The sequence below is a fragment of the Scatophagus argus genome, chromosome 7 (assembly GCF_020382885.2).
Source record: "Scatophagus argus isolate fScaArg1 chromosome 7, fScaArg1.pri, whole genome shotgun sequence".
NCBI classification, from domain to species: Eukaryota; Metazoa; Chordata; class Actinopteri; family Scatophagidae; genus Scatophagus; species Scatophagus argus.
The window spans coordinates 5,062,286-5,078,453 of NC_058499.1; the positions used below are offsets into that span (position 1 = coordinate 5,062,286).

A 16,168-nucleotide genomic window follows, 5' to 3' on the forward strand; every position below is an offset into this window, starting at 1 on the left:
AGAATGACGGATGCAGAGAACCTTGTTAAATGCTGACGAACGGCTGCAAAAGCTGATCTGGTTTCTGCCAGAGCTTGTGTGCACCCGAACGCCACCTGGTGGCCAAATACGCTTACAGTGTCTATAAAAAGCAGATAACAAAAGCTTGACAGAAAGATGTTTTCCTTATACAGATGCAGCAACTTTATTCTTAAATTTATTCTTTATTCTTTATTCTGTTTATTTTTAGTATTTTTTTAAATTTTATTCTTTCTTCTAAATAACTAAAACATGCACAGTCAGGTGTCTTTCTCTTGAACACTGAATTCAAATACATGTATTTTAATTAAAGGACCAATTTTACAGTAAATAAATTTATGAACTTTTTATTTTTAGTATTAAAATTCATACAGAGATCATGAGGACTATTGCATTACATTTGAGCACATCATACATATATCATTAATTGAAATCAAACCTTTTGATCCTGAAATAAACTAGTTCTAAAAGTTTAAAGTAAATTAAATATATAGTGCAAGTCTAGACATGTTATAATATTAACAACTACATGGACAGAAAATGCTCCAGAATAAATTTCCAAAAAAATAATAAAATAAGAGCAAGAGAAAGACCTTTATTTATTTGTTCATTCTTGTTGTTCTTCTTGTTGTCAAATAATTTGGAAGATCTACTTTCAAGACAAACTCGAGAAACGAGTGGACGCAATGGTTCACTGACCTGAGACTTTAATTTACTATATGGGCACAACAGTTCACACCTTGTTGTTCAGCAATAACTAAAACTCTGTACTTAATTTGAAATGTCACTGGGAGGCAGTGAAGACAAGCCAACCCTGAAATAATGTTCTCTCTTTGTTTGTATTAGAAGACGGGCTCCTGCATTCTGAGCCCTTGGTAGACAAAGTCCTCTTCAGCTCCTTTGCTTAAACAAGAGTTGAATTATAGTAATCTGGTAGGAAGGCAGTAAAACATGGATAATGTTCAAATTAAAAAAACATGCTGGATCTTTGAAGCAATTCAATGAAGAGAGAGCTTTGTAATGTTAAACTACATACCAAAGTACGGTAGTGTGAATTCAAAACAGCAAAACAAAAATTTCACTGATAAAACAATTAACACAGATTTTGTTGCATGAATGGTTTTATTTCTATTTGTGCCAAGAACAAGCTCAGAGGCATACTGTGGCAATAGACATTTCTCTTGTTCCAGAATTTAAACATTTCTTTGTGTCACCATTATCTTTAGAGGCACCTGCAGTTTATACATTACAATTTAATCTCTGACAAAGCATGTCACTTGTTTGCATAAATTGATGTATGGGGAGAAACAGAAATAATAAATAATGAAAATGAGGGGTGGTGATGAAACTGCAAAGAACCCAGCCTTCGTTAAGCATAATACAGATGAGTGACAGATTGAAAAGATGGCCATCTACACGAACACACACTCACACCCAGAGACGCACACTCCTGTGTAGTTTGTAGTTGAGCAGTCTAATCAGATGTGGTTGCATGTACACGTAGCTTTGACGCAAAACATGCTATCTATCTATCTATATATATATATAAATTTCGGAAATTAATCAAGCTCAAAAAATCTTACTCAAAAACAGAATATGTACACATTAAACTGGTAAGATGTGGAGTTGGTGTCCTGATGTCCAGTATTTTTATTTCAGCTATCTGTAAGAGATAGTGTCAGTGGAAAATACACATCACTTCCTGAGCTCTGTGCTGTCTGTACAATCCCTACTTTTATTTCCTGCTTTCAAAACACTACAAAAATATAAGATCACTAGAAGATGAATACTGCAAAGAAATTATTTTATATTCAGTATATGACTAACAAAGAATAAGGTGTCATCGGTATACAGTATGAGAAAAGAAATGTACAGCAAACACTCAAACAATTTTCAGAAAATAAAAATGTTGTTTGAATCTTTCTTTTCCTTAGTGGATCAAAATTATCCAATTCTCTCACTGTCAACTTTCTTCCTCACCTTAAGTACTTACACAACATTCAACAGCCAGATAACCATCACAGGTTAGAGAGACAATAAAGACGCTGATTTACAGTAATGCTCTTCTTAGTTTCAGCATACAAAACAAGTCTAAAAAGTCATAATTTCAGTAAATGACAATCTTTATGTTCAGCTTAAGTATGGAATGTTTCCAATCAAAAACAGCTTTGAAATCCCTAAACCAGTTTATTTCAATCAATCAATACAGCTTAACCAGTGGAACATTTTACTTATTTTCCCCACCCTAGCACCAACCAGTTCTTATGAAGTCTTATCTGCAGACTTGGAAACTGGGAACATACCAGTCTGAGATGACCTCACCCCTGCCTTTCAGCCAGTATGGATGTGTTAACGACCAGGACTCCCAATGTAACCCTGTGGTCTGCAAAATGTGTATTGCGTGGTTTTGCGGTCAGTGCTGTGCCAGTCCAGTGAATATTTACAAGCACTTTGAAGGCATGCAGAAATAATAACATATGACAGGTGATGGCATGACTTTGAGCTAAATTCAATCAAACTTGTGCAAGTTACTGCAACAAGTTTTTAATTTTAGATTTTAGTATTAAACCATCTTCTTTTCACACAAAAGTCAAACTACTAAAATGTTTTCATGTGATGACATTAAATTAACACCTTAGTTCAACATTTTGGGATGTCTAAGCTTATTTACTCTCTTACAGGGCTGGATGAGAACCCATAGTAGCATCCATAGTATCTATGAAAACCCCAACCTCTTATCTGTCTGTTTAATATAAAGCCACAGCCAGGTCATGGCTAGGTTAGCCAAGTTAGCTTAGCATCGCAAAAAGAGTACACACATAGGAATCACTTAGATGTTGTTTTTACACTGCGGTTTTTGTATGGATAATACAAAGCAATTTAACATGTTAATTTATGACTTGTAAATTTTTTTGGCTGTTACCCTCTTAGCCATTATGTTTAGCTAAGCTAACAGGCTGTGGTCTCTTATTGAACAGAAGTATCTACCTCTCAAGAAAAAGAAAATTGGCTTATTTTCCTAAGTGTTATACTATTCCTTTAAACTGAATTTAGCCCTGAGAAACATATAGAATGGTACCTTTAAAACATTATAAAGAGAAAACACGAAGAGGCAGTTTTTCATCTTCTCGATAATACAGCATATATTTACCTCATCATCTATATACAAGGCCTAACAACTTTCATGATGAATCAAAAACTAAAGTCAGACTATCACAAAGATTTTAATTTACCTTTCCACTTCAATGAATAATAATGGCCTACGATATCATATGGAGTACAATGGCAGAGCACAACCAAAATACTTTTTGCAAACACGTGACATGTTTATGTCTTCATTTGTGCCCTTTAACAAAGAGGAATGATAACTACTAAAATAAATAGAACCTCCCTAGATCCTAGATAAGAAACTGCCTCTTTCTTTGCCAATAACTATTCAGTGTTTCATTGCCTGAGAATTTGTCCACAGTTATGTTGAGAAACGTAATAACTAATGGTGTCAGAAAATAATTTTCTTCTAAACAGGTGTGGCAAGAGGTCTTTAATACTGAGAGGAATGATTTGAGGAGACTTCCAAACACTTGACATCCACCTCCCTCGGTGTCCTAACTCAAAGTGTCTCAGACCCAATACTGGTTCTTTTTCAAAGCTGGGTTTGTTGTCCGACAGTGCTGCAACAGCTCCGGGTCTGCATCTTTGGAGTCCATGTTGGACATGGGGATGTTATTGGCTGGGTCAGTTTTGCGAAAGGTTTCTGTGCCGGCCACCTCTCCGTTCTTGGGCTTAGATGCTGCCGTCTGGACGTCATGCTTGCCGGTCTTGTTTTTACGGATCAGGTAGTAGGCCAATACGGCTGCCAGGAGCAAGAGGAGGAGGATTACCAGGATTGGGATGAGAATAGACCAGAAGTTACTGCGTCGGGAAACATGTGGTTTCCCGTGGGGACTAGCGCCAGAAGATGTTGTTGTAGGGGCATCTCCACGGGGCCAGTCCATGTCACCCCTCCAGCGGGGACTAGCTGGAGTGGCATGAGGGGGCCCTCCCACACCAGGGGGGAGATTACTGTCCTTCGATGGGGCTTCTGAGGGAAGCTTCAGCAGAGTGGCAGGGTAAACCCCGGAGGCATTGTATGGGCCAGTCTGAAAGGAAAGCACACATTCTGCAGGAGGAACCCCATGGGCTTTGAGCAGGAAGCGGGCTTCATCCTGAATGACACTACCTTGTGATCCAGAAGAGCTATTCAGGACTTCCATGGCCACACGACCCTCATCCAGGTCCCTCTGACTGAATGTGCTCACTGGCTGACCTGCACCAGGACTTCCAGACCTCACAAAACGAGCTCCCCTTGGCTGTTGGATGACAGTGAATGTGGGGGATGTTCTGGTCTTGTTTGCCAAGGGAGTTGCATCCAGAAGCTTCCTGTCCAGTTGGACAAGAGCACCTTGGGGTAAGAGGGGATCCTGAGCAATGTTGGCCAGAGGCTGGACTGTGATGTTGAGGACAGAGGAGACATTAGCAGCTCGACTACGAGCTACAAATGCGACACTGTCTCTAGGGGAAGTGGACTTGACGAAGCGAACACTGACTCTGCCTTCTTTTATCTGTTTCTGGGTGAAGGCGGATGTAGGCTGCCGGTCTACCATGACAGCTGCATATTTAGGAACACTTGTGATCTTGTAAAGGATGTCCTCCTCTACAGGGCCCCCAGTAGTGGCCCGCAACATCTCCTCAGTCACCAGAGTCTCATCATCACCTTGCTTGACCTTGATTTCAGGGGCTTTGTCAAGAAGCAGGGTGCGAGCTAGAACGCCGATATGGAGAGTGTGAGGCTCTGTTTGGTGTCTTCCATCTGACACGATGAAATCCATAAAGCCATCAGCAAGGCTGCCATCGCTGTAGAAACCGACCTGCCCATGATTGATCATTTCTTGCGTGAACTCAGAAATGGGTTCCATCGTGAGTGAGTCAACCAGTCGACCATTGCTAGGAGCTTTAGTCACTTTGAAGTGCACCTCATCTGGAGGACTGTCCTCATCTTGAGTATTGAGATGCTTCTGGGTCAAGATGGTCATGGAACCTTGAAGAACTTCCAAGAGCATGTCTGTAGTGACTAGTTCAGGGGGATCAGAGCCCCGTCGTCTGACTGAGATGTTAAAGATTTCATCCAGGAACACAGATTCTGCAGGTGAAGCCAAACTATGACCTTCAGACTTTAGACGTGCCCTGAAAGAGAAGCTGTCAAAGGAGGCCCCAGAGTCATCATGGAGATACTCGACAGTTCCTTGAGTTACATCGTCCTGTGTGAAAGTTGGGGCATTACGTGGCAGGTCCTGACCACCCAGGGTGATACGCCCATGGTCAGGGAAACGCTTAATCTCAAAAACCACATCCACATGGCCTTGTTGAACTTCAGATAGGCTTGCGAGAAGGTTGGAGGCATCCAGAATTGAATCATCAATGGCTTTCCTCTGGCCTTGCACAATTTCCAGACCTGAACAGAAACAATAAAAAAAATAATTAAATACCATCCAGTTCAGTTTTCACAGATACTTTCTATCCAGTTTTGACTGTCTCCAGTCGATATTTAATTAGGCAGCACAGTACATTTAGGCTGCTGGCACATTAGGAGAGACAGATGGAGCAGGAGGCTTGTTGTTTTGGCAGCAAAAAAAGCAGGACTGATAAACCTCTTTATCACATTGAACACTTCAGGCAATTAAAAATTACAGTATAGGCTGTACAACTTATTCTAAAACTAAAAGGAAGAACAAGCTGCGATTTCCCATCATAATGATACATTAAATTGCACATCAATGTAAATTTGATCAGATCATGTTTTATGATGGAATGATATTTTAATAAGGTTGAATACACATACACTCTTTACACATTAATGATGATACTACTACTATTACTTCTAATAATAATAACTTTAACAATCGTAATAATAATCTTTTTAAAACAGTGCAGTCCCTCAAAAGTAACAGCATTCATAATTTCAATGTTTCTGACTTCATCCGAGGCCCCTTAGTGTAAAAATCCTCACAGCCATGCAAATATATGTATCTTCCAAGAAAAAAAAGTTAAAATGCTAAATTGTAAAACTGTTCAATGTGTAGGTATGAAAGACTCAAAATAAGGTAATTACAGCCTCTGTTATCCATGATGATGCCCATGATGTATTCTGTAAATCTATTCAAATTTTTTATCATGCATGCTCAGCCTGTCTATCCTGCAAGAATAAAGTTTAAAATAAATAAACAAATGAATAAATAAGCACCTTATGTGCTTATTATGTGCTGCAGATGGTAAAAATAATATTTCCACATTGTAGCTCTAGTGCTATTATTTCAAACAGAGACCACTAATGGGGCTTTATAGACTTAGCCACTAATTTCTGCATCTCCACATCTGTGGGAATGTATGTAAAATAATTACAATTGTCACAAATTACAGGTATTATGGTCATTTATTGAGATACTCCTTTCTGGAGTGGCTGTTTTCAAAAACATGCAATTTACCCCAGTGACAATATTATGTTCCTCCATCATTCCATCATTTACCTTTGTTCTTCCACAGCTGTGAGGAGATGTTGCTGTGAGCGGCATAGTAAGAGATGGTGATGGGCAGGATGTGGCGGACATCTGGGGCTGGCTGGGATGACAGTGTAAACTCTATGGAGTCCCTCGCTACCCAGAAAGGCTCCTCTGGTATCTGGTGCTCATAGTAAACTGCTCCTGACTCCAGCTGTGTATCAGAGACAACAAATTGACAGGAAGGTGAGTTGCTTGAAACTTTAAATATCACAATTTGCAGGTTTTACATACTGAAGTGGATAATCAGATAATATGAACATACTGGAACAAATAAAGACAGTCAAGTTAACTTAACTGATTGTGAAAAATTATTTAGCATCAGCTTTTATGTTAAAACATCTAAAAGTATGAGTCTGGACAAACATTCATGATACTGTTACACTATTTTGTTTGTCAATATCTTGTCCGTATGAGCTTTGACACCGTGTTAACCATCACTTGATACTGACTTGAAGTGAAATTAAAGACATTTTCAGTTTTATTAGTTTTACTCTCTTTTCCTTTGATGTTTGTAAGCACCACAATAAAATGGGAGCTGAAATGACTGCAGCAGTGGTTTGGCTCAGCTGCAATGAGATCTGGGTTTGAGAAGTGGAATCTGAAGGCCTGTGTTCGCTCTCTGAGATCACTGTGTCCTAAACTCAACTTTTCCTTCTCTTTCTCTGTCTCTTACACCCAAGCAAACCCAAGTATATTACACACACATGCACGAACAAACCTCACTGAATTCAAAAGCTCGCATTGTGTTTTCAGTATTGTTAGTTAGTCTGTCACACCTTAAACAGGGCAGTTTGAAGGGAAAGAAAATTTTTTTCTTTGGTCACATGGTCAAGAATGGACACGAAGACACGGTCTGGAATCAGACAGAAAGACAAAAGTGACAACGGGTGGGCGCCGCGTCCGTCACCATGGCAGACAAACACTGGGTCTACCATAAATACATAAAGGCACTACGTGGTCAAGTTGTATACCCAGTAATCCTAAATCAATCAATAAGTAAAAATACAGTCAGGACTGTTTTGATATGCATTTTTTTTCTCCTTTTGGTTATGTAAGCTGATTGAACTGAGAAAAATAGAACTGCTTCTAACAAAAGAGCCCTTTGATATCAAGGACCACACCACGATGAAGAGTTCTGTCTAAAAACCAAAGGCGTTTTGTCATACTCATAGGCTCATGCTGGTGATGAGCTGAAACATCACAATGGCACAATGCCATATTCAATGAGGCCCCCTGCTGGCGAAGAAGAGAAACACACTGATGCCTCATCTTGTGTGAAAGATAACTGAAACATTGCAACCGTGTACAAAATGGACTGCGCTTGCAGATGACCTAATGAAGTTTGAAGCTACTTAACTGCACAGTAGCAGTACGTCTAAGTATTACAGTACATTTCCATTAGCTATAGAAGCAGGCATTTGTTGTGTGATTTAGGTGAAACTGAAGAAGAAAAAAAAGAAGAAGTACTTCTCACATTTATTGCTCATTATGTGACGATTTAAGGACTACATTTGGGATGAATACAAATTGAGTTGGGAACTTCTTCATTTGCATTGTAATCTTATGCGCATGAAATTATGTTCTTGTCTGGGAAAGGTTTAATATCTGGATATACATAACAAAACAGATTAGAGCAGAACATAACTAACAAATACACTACACAAAAAAACCCCCAATAATATTTAACCTGAAAAGTTTGTGTTTGAACTAACTTCCAATGCTGTAGTTTTTCTGCTGATGACATTGTTTACAGCTAACAAATTTTTTAAAGGCTGCTCTCACTCTAGATTGAGGGAGCTTTACTACCGTGTTTATTGCACTGAATTCTGTAATATAAATAAAAGTCAAAGCTGAGTAAAATATATGCAATAACAGTCTTATTCCAATTTTAAAGCATTCAGACAAGTCAAAAGCTGCAACAGCAAGAATTTAAATGACTTAATTTCCACCTCTGGAAGAGTGGTAAGTTCTGCAGCCCCAGTTTGTGGAGGAGGAGGAGGATTAGCTGCATTTATATGCATACGTCTTCTTACATGTCTGTCTGAAGGTCTACGCAGCAGATGACTCGAGTGCCCTGAGCAGCTTTGACTGCTTAGAAACACAAACCTGCTATTAATAGGAGTGCAAAACCTGAAACTGGAGTGGCTTTATATGAAAAGAAGAAGATAAAGTTGAACTTGCAATGTTCCCTTAATGCAACTGCTTATTGAAGAAGAAAATCCATCAGGAGATGCTTTGTTTTTTTTTGTTTTTTTTAATATCCACAAGCTTTTATTATCTTGTGCTTTAATGTGTTCTCTGTTTACTTTTTTACATCACTCAAAATGCATCAATATCATTAAAGGTTAATGTAGAACATTGATTTTAAGAAGAGAGGAAGGGAAATTAGTGAAGTGCCTCTGAACAGAAATACGTGCCAGAAGCACACAATCGGCATCGCACACACAGAAAAAGTAATTACCTGCGTTTGTGAGAAGCGGGTAATTTCCTCGTATTGGTTCCTGTCATTGGCCAGAATGAGCCTTCCCAAACGAGGTGGGCGGATCAGTGAGTAGCTTATCTCATTTCCGTCCTCACTGGTTTCAGCCCCCAGATTGGCACTTGTGATGGGCTGCCTTGATCCTGTGAAGGCACACACACACACACACACACACACACACACACACACACACACACACGGTCCTCTGAGTGCTGAGATGATTCTGTGAAAAATGGCCTCTTGGAAGTGTAGTTGAAATTAAGAAGAGTCTGAAATTGCCTCAAACTTTAGCGGTTCCAGCAGCTCATGCACATTACTGTGCAGAGACGTTTCCTGATGGTGAGGGTTTCATTCCAAAATTTTTATCCAAGCTTTCAAACTCATCCCAGAAACCATGCTTAGAAGAGAAATTTATTATTTATAGCGCTGAGGTTATTTTCTGTGCTGACACTTGCTCACTCACTTCTCAGAAATTTGGGACATTTTCACCATTTAAAACAAAGTGATATTTTATTTCCAAAGTAAAAAAAATAAAATAATAAAACAGCTTCTCTTTGGTGCACTGGAACATTTTAAATCACGTGTTGATCAAGGAAGAGGAGGCTTAAAGCGAGATTATGTAATGTTTGTAAGACACAATAAAAAATCTTCCTCTTATGAATAGAAAATTCAAATTTATAAACAATTCAGCCTTATTATTTTAAATGCTCAGGTTTTGCAGCTACACGCTTCCTGTAGCTTACTCTCAGCACTAATACTGTGAAAGTGACATTAGCTGACTTTCCTCTTCTTGTGCTCCTGTTGCGTAACATTTTAACATGTTTCAGATAAATAGAATAATAAAATGACTAACTTAAGACAATCGTGGGAAATTAAGGCAAATCCATTGTGCCGCTATCTTGCAATTACCACATCTGGCCACAGTGGCCGCTGTTCAGCATCTTTACCACCACAATTTTTAAAATATTATTTCCTTTATGTTTAACATAGAACAAAGACAGATGGATGCTATATCATTGTTCATGGAAATGTACTGTTTTTACTGGTGATGATGATCATTGTTTACACATTAAATGTGTTTATGTGGTACATTTTCTACAGTAAATGACTTAAGGAGTGACAAGAAAAAGATGGTATATTTTTGTGTTTGTTCTGCATCTCAAATTTTCAATCCCTGCGTTTTCTCAGCCAGTGGTTGAAAGGAGTTTCAAGTTTGCTATTCACTAAAAAGTGCAAAAAAACCAAAGCAAAAATGCAAGGACCTGTTCTTACACTGTAATGACTGAAGCAAGAGTTGAAGAATCTGTTTTGACCAGTTTATTGTTATTTATTATAAACAATATATTTATTATTTATATACTTATTGTTACTTTGCTGCTATGGATACTGGCATCTTACCTGGAAATACCATGAGCTCCTCCTGCGTCACCATTGTAATGGTGAGCGGCCTGGCTGTGACAACAAACTGGTAGAGAGGAGACGTGTGCTCTCCATCTGTCACGGTGAAACCGAAACCTCCAGACTCCTTACCTGGACGAGACACAAGGGTTTGGAGGTCACTTACTGATCATTCATTTGGTTAACTGGTTCATTTATTCACCTCTTTGCTCTTGTAATGTAATTCATATTATACTACATGTTCACATCTGATTATTCTATCAATTACTAAAACAGAATGCAGCCCTAATGAATTGTACTTTCACTTAACACAACAAGGGGCAATTAAAGATTACTCTTGATTAGTACACTATGAAGACAAAAGTATTGGGACAGACCTCCTTATTATTGAATTCAAGTGTGGTATGAGGCTGTTTTTCAGGGTTTGGGTTCAGCCCCTCACTTCCAGTGAAGGGAAATCTTAATGTTACAGCATACCAAGACATTTTGGACAATGCTATGCTTCCAACTGTGTGGCAGCAGTTTGTTGAAGGTCCTTTTCTATTCCAGCATGACTGTGCCCCAGTGCACAAAGCAAAGCTCCATAAAGACATGTTGTGGAAAGCCTTCACAGAAGAGTGGAAGCTGTTAAAGCTGCAAAGTTGGCTGTGTATTTATAACGTGATGCCAAAGGTGTGATGGTCAGGTGTTCCACTACTTTTGTCTATGGTGTATTTTTACCTTCTCATGACACATGTCAATGCAGGAAACGATATATTCAGAAATATGACTGAGCAGTTACTTCCTGTCCTCTCAGCCTGGTGGCCTCACCCTTGTGAATGAAGATGACCTCGCCTTTGTTTATGTGAGACTGTGTGAAATTCAGGATGCCCTCCTCGGGTGCCTCTTTCAAAGCCACCATCCCATTGGTTGGCATCTCGACGTGGTAAACCAGTGCCTCTGCAGGGGTATCAGCGTCCTCAGTGCTCAGCATGCTGGAGGTGATATCAGCTTCCTCTCCGGCAAGAACCTGTGAAATATCAAAGACAGTGGGAAAGAGAGAGAGAGAGAGAGAGAAAGAGAGAGAGAGAGAGAGATGAAAAGACACCACAGATTACTCAGTCTGAGTTATGTTTGGGGGAATGTAATTGAAGCCAGGGGTCGGGAGTTTATTTGAAATTATTAGACTCTGCTGAGTGTCTGAAGTTTGTCAGAGTACAGAGGTGATTTTTTTAAAAAAATAGATAAAAGCAAACAAAAAGAAACCAACCCAAAGGAACAAAAGAAATAAACAAATCCTACAAACATCCCATAAACAACAGTGACAAACCGAAAAGTTAATTATGTCTCAGCAACAGCGTAGACGCTCCTTTTATCAGAAGATGGAGCACAGCGGCACAGGCTGAATGACTCTCCCTGGGTGGAGGGGCTTTAATGGACCTCTAATGGTTGGCTGGCTGAAAGGAGCATTAATTGAAAGAAATGGACCAGATCCTCAGAAAGGCATTCTTAAATAGCAGGAATCAGATGGGAGAGTGAGCCGAGGGTGCCCTGCAGTCAGGGGTACGTATTGATCTTGAAAGCTGATACCTTTCCCGCTACCTCTTTCTCAAGACTCAGGGTGAAGAGCAAGAAGCCTCCGGCAAGAGGAAGAGGAGAGAGCAAGCCTCGGCGGTGGATTTTAAAGCTTCAGGTGTCAATCACTGAGAGCCTGTTACATCTGCACAAGCACATGTACAACACATATGTCGAGAGGAATTCTCTAATGAGGCACTAGAGGTGCTGGAGTTGTTTTTCCTTCTTAAATTCCCGAAGCAAACTGTAATGACTTTCGCTGACCTTAGACGGTCGGTGTGAACTTGTGGCATTCATTTGTGGATTGTATGTGTAAGTAGTGACAGCAATAACACAGGCAAGGTTTTCCATTTGAGAAACAGCATGTCAGAACTTAAATCTCAACCTGTCTAATAGCTGCTTTATAGATTGGATACTGCAGGCCTGTCTCTACCTCTCAGATGAGGATTTACTCTACAGATTAAATGCTGGTGCAGGAATTAAGCTGCTTTTACATACCCTGACCTTACAGCATATGTTCCTGTGTTCCATGGGAATTTGAAAATGCACAACCAAATAAGCATAACACAAGCGAGCCAGAAAGACATGGTACATTGACAACAGCTGTTCTCAACAGCGATAACATTTGCTAATTGGCACTAGAAACAAAGCTGGGAATGTTATATTTGGCCACAAAAGAAAGTGCTGAACAAATTCAAAAATTGACCTTTAAGTAGAGGGATCATTTATTCATCCCAAGGGGAGACATGAACGGTTACTTCACTGCAATCCAGAAAATATTTGACATAAGTACTTAAAAATGCTTATTTTCTTTAGTCCTTTCAGCAGTTGGGTCTGTGTCTTTCCTGTGCTTCCTTTGTAAAACTGAATAAATTAAAACAAGGGTAAAGTTTTATTCAACATGTTACTGAAATGGACCCCATAATCTGTTTCCTTTCATCAACTTGGCACACTTCAGAAAAAGCTGCTCTCTCTCAGTTAAAGTGGCACACCCACAGTCCCATTTTCACTGCTTTTATAGGAGGAGTTCCTTTGTCTTTTCCCCAGTGGAACATTAGAGGTATTCACTCTCTGTCTGATTTCTATAATGAGGAAGGCCTCGGATTGTTTTATGACTTGCAAATATCATTCGGCTTACCTGGATGTTCATTTTTCTTTTGCCTGAAAGTGCCCTTGGGGACATTCTCTATGCATGAGACACAAGCTTTGTGTCATTTGGACGTGGGTCTTCAGCCAAGGGATTTGGTCTCTAAGCTCTATAGCTTTTTACTGAAGTACCCCTTTGTGGCCTTCTCATCGTTTATCAGGTGTGGAGAAAGAAATCTTAACTGTCACAGTGGAAAGATAGACTTAGACAACTTGGATAGCACAACTAAAACATCCTAGTCGCATTTCAGTTTTATACTCATGAAACTTCTTTCAATTTGTCCTCTTGGTCTTGTGGGCTCATATGTTCTGGGAAGTCCTAATGCAGCCTCATTTTGGCAAAATGTACCTTTGCTGCCGCTTTTCAATGACAGCCGTTGCTGGAGTCATCTGCATGCAAAATCACATCTTACTTGCCGGTCTTTGCAGCAGCAAATAAAGCTTGAAGCTAGAATCCTCCTCGTGCAATTGCTCTTTCTCTATGACCAATTTCATTTATGAACATACTACACATGAAGCTAGAATGCGTGGAGCGCGAGAAAGGGCTGTTCAGAAATGGGCCTCTGCTGCAGCGGATGTTAAATGGCTGCTGGCCTGAACATTTTTGCTGTGTCGTTATGATTCTATAAATCTGTCTTCTATGTAGTGTGGAACTGTGGTGGGACGGAGTGAGTTGACCTTTCTCGGTCTCAAGTGGTGGACTGAATGACCAACCCACATCTCTAGAGCCACATTGCTAACGTGGCTAACAAACACTCCATTTCCTCCTCCTTAAAAACACTTTGAAAGTGAGCTAAATTCTCCTTCCTTCCTCATGTTGTGGAACCAAACTTAAAGACGAAACATACCGATAAAACTGCTTTCTTGTTAGGTCCTTTTTGTCATTTCTGGTATTTCGGACTCATCTGGAGCGATTCAATATAACAAATGTGTTGTGGAGTGTATAATTTTGTTGCCTTGCAGTCCACTTCTCATAACAACCTGCTGAGTTAGACACTCCATCAAAGCTCTATCACCACGTCACACAGCATGAACCATTCAAAGCCGTAATCCATCATAAAACACTTGGTGTCGTTGTTCCTCTCATATGATAAATTTTATGGCTCCTGACAACTTTACAGACAAGTACTGAGAAGTGGAACCAACGGAAGGCTACTGTTAATGCTCACACCCCAGTCTCTGCTGCTTCTGCATGCATTAAAGGGGCTATTAAAAGTTGGCTCTGAAGGTTGTACCCGCATTACGGAGATAACAGCAAGAAATTTTAAATATTTGGAAAACATTTAACACATCAGGATTGTATAATTAAAAATAACTGAGAAACTTATCCAAGAAGACCCATTTCGCTTTGTGTACCTTCAATTAAATCTGGTTCATCAACATTTAAATGACAGCAATCACATGTGTATTCAGCCCTGCCTTCATTGAATGCAGCCATTTAAATGCTTACTGGGCAGGCACGGTTACCAGGGTGTGAAGAGCAGAGGAGCAGATGTCAAGTAGGCAGTAAGCAGGAAGCTATATTTTGGATAATCCCTGAACCATGAGGGATTAGAGGAGAGTAAGGCCTGCTGCCTGCTTGCGTTTTGCAGACAGTGGGGACCCCAGCTACAGTCCCAAAAGTTACAACACCTGAATCTAAAGCTGGACTATGTGAAACATGGATTGATACCAAAAGTCAGCAGCTCGCCTTGTGCTTCCACCAGCACTGCTTCAATACCTGCAGAGACTGTTTACCAGATTGTGATTAGGTCTGGTCACCATCCTGCCATGAGGGACTACAGAAGAAATCCTGTCCAAAGGATCAAAACCCTTTCATGCATCAAACACCTCCATGATGACATAATCTGCCTGGATGAGCCTGCTGGCGGCGTGTCGCCTTCAGAGGCAGAACGTCACATCACCCTGCCGGAAATTACGGTTCTACATCACTTCAAGCGTCTGACAGGCTGCAAGAATATTTCAGGTTGAAATGACAACTACATCCCATGAGCCTACATCAACAAACGGTGTAGCATTTTATCCACCTTGTTGTTGAAGCCTGCAGAGAGCCTTTGATATCAGGCTTTGGAGAATATCTACCTCCTCTGGGCAGTTTACATCTTGGCAGTTTGTCCGGGAGCAAACCCCTGGTGGGGGACTGGAGACTGAACCCAAAAATTCTGAGTCAAATCTGGACTCTGTTAGGAAAGGTAGAAGTGTATGTGTTTGCCTCAAGGCAGAACGCCCACGATGCACGGCATGCACCATGGATGAGACAGATGCTCTATGCTTTCCCTTTCCTCTGTTTTATCCCTCCCTTTAAAGAGAGAGACATAAGGTTTTTGGTAAATCTGGACATGATATGCAGAGATGGCTTAGCTGATAATAGAACCACCCACCTGGCAACTTTCTCTACATTAAGTAGCATTGCTGCAGGACAAAACTAATGTTACAATGCCTCACTATTATTCTTACACCACTGGTGGGGGGTGGGAAGAACAGAGAAGATGGTCTAAATTTTGAGCACAGCCTCAAGACAAAAACGTCAAGCTATCTCAAACAGTAACTTCAACATAAGCATCACCATTAAGATGAAGATTAGGGGCTTTGATCTGTGGGATGGGCACAAAAAAAGATCCACGGTGAATCACAGTAAAAGGCCTTTCTAGCTCATAACCATTGTGTTTTCCATGATATTTCCAGTAATGTCCTGCATTTTCTGAACAGGAAATGTGAACGGACCCTAAGAGACAGTGTGTTATTTTTGACTGATGATTATACTGCCTTGTGCTGTCCATGATGAGGATGGTAATAATCACCACATATGCAACACTGATTACCTATTGTGCTGAAACACATCGTTGTATAACAGATCTAGTATGAAATAACAGAAATAGAATTTACACTTTTAATCAGCCTTCTCTGTCATAAAAAGGCATCAGTATTTAACATGAGGTCACATCACTGGGTTCACAGTGTAGTCACTACCAGCTCT

At 40.1% G+C, this 16,168-nt stretch overlaps 1 protein-coding gene across 1 annotated transcript in view; it reads right to left on the reverse strand.

Moving 5' to 3' along the window:
* Nucleotides 1–283: 283 nt before the first annotated feature.
* cspg4 (chondroitin sulfate proteoglycan 4) overlaps nucleotides 284–16,168 on the reverse strand; it is a 65,327-nt gene continuing 49,442 nt past the window's right edge. Inside the window, exons 7-11 of the mRNA XM_046394096.1 lie at nucleotides 11,302–11,500; nucleotides 10,492–10,623; nucleotides 9,076–9,236; nucleotides 6,582–6,765; nucleotides 284–5,509 (exon numbers count right to left, since the gene is read on the reverse strand). Coding sequence (XP_046250052.1) covers nucleotides 3,639–5,509; nucleotides 6,582–6,765; nucleotides 9,076–9,236; nucleotides 10,492–10,623; nucleotides 11,302–11,500 — 2,547 coding nt within the window. The 3' untranslated portion in view covers nucleotides 284–3,638. The remainder of the gene's footprint in view (nucleotides 5,510–6,581; nucleotides 6,766–9,075; nucleotides 9,237–10,491; nucleotides 10,624–11,301; nucleotides 11,501–16,168) is intronic.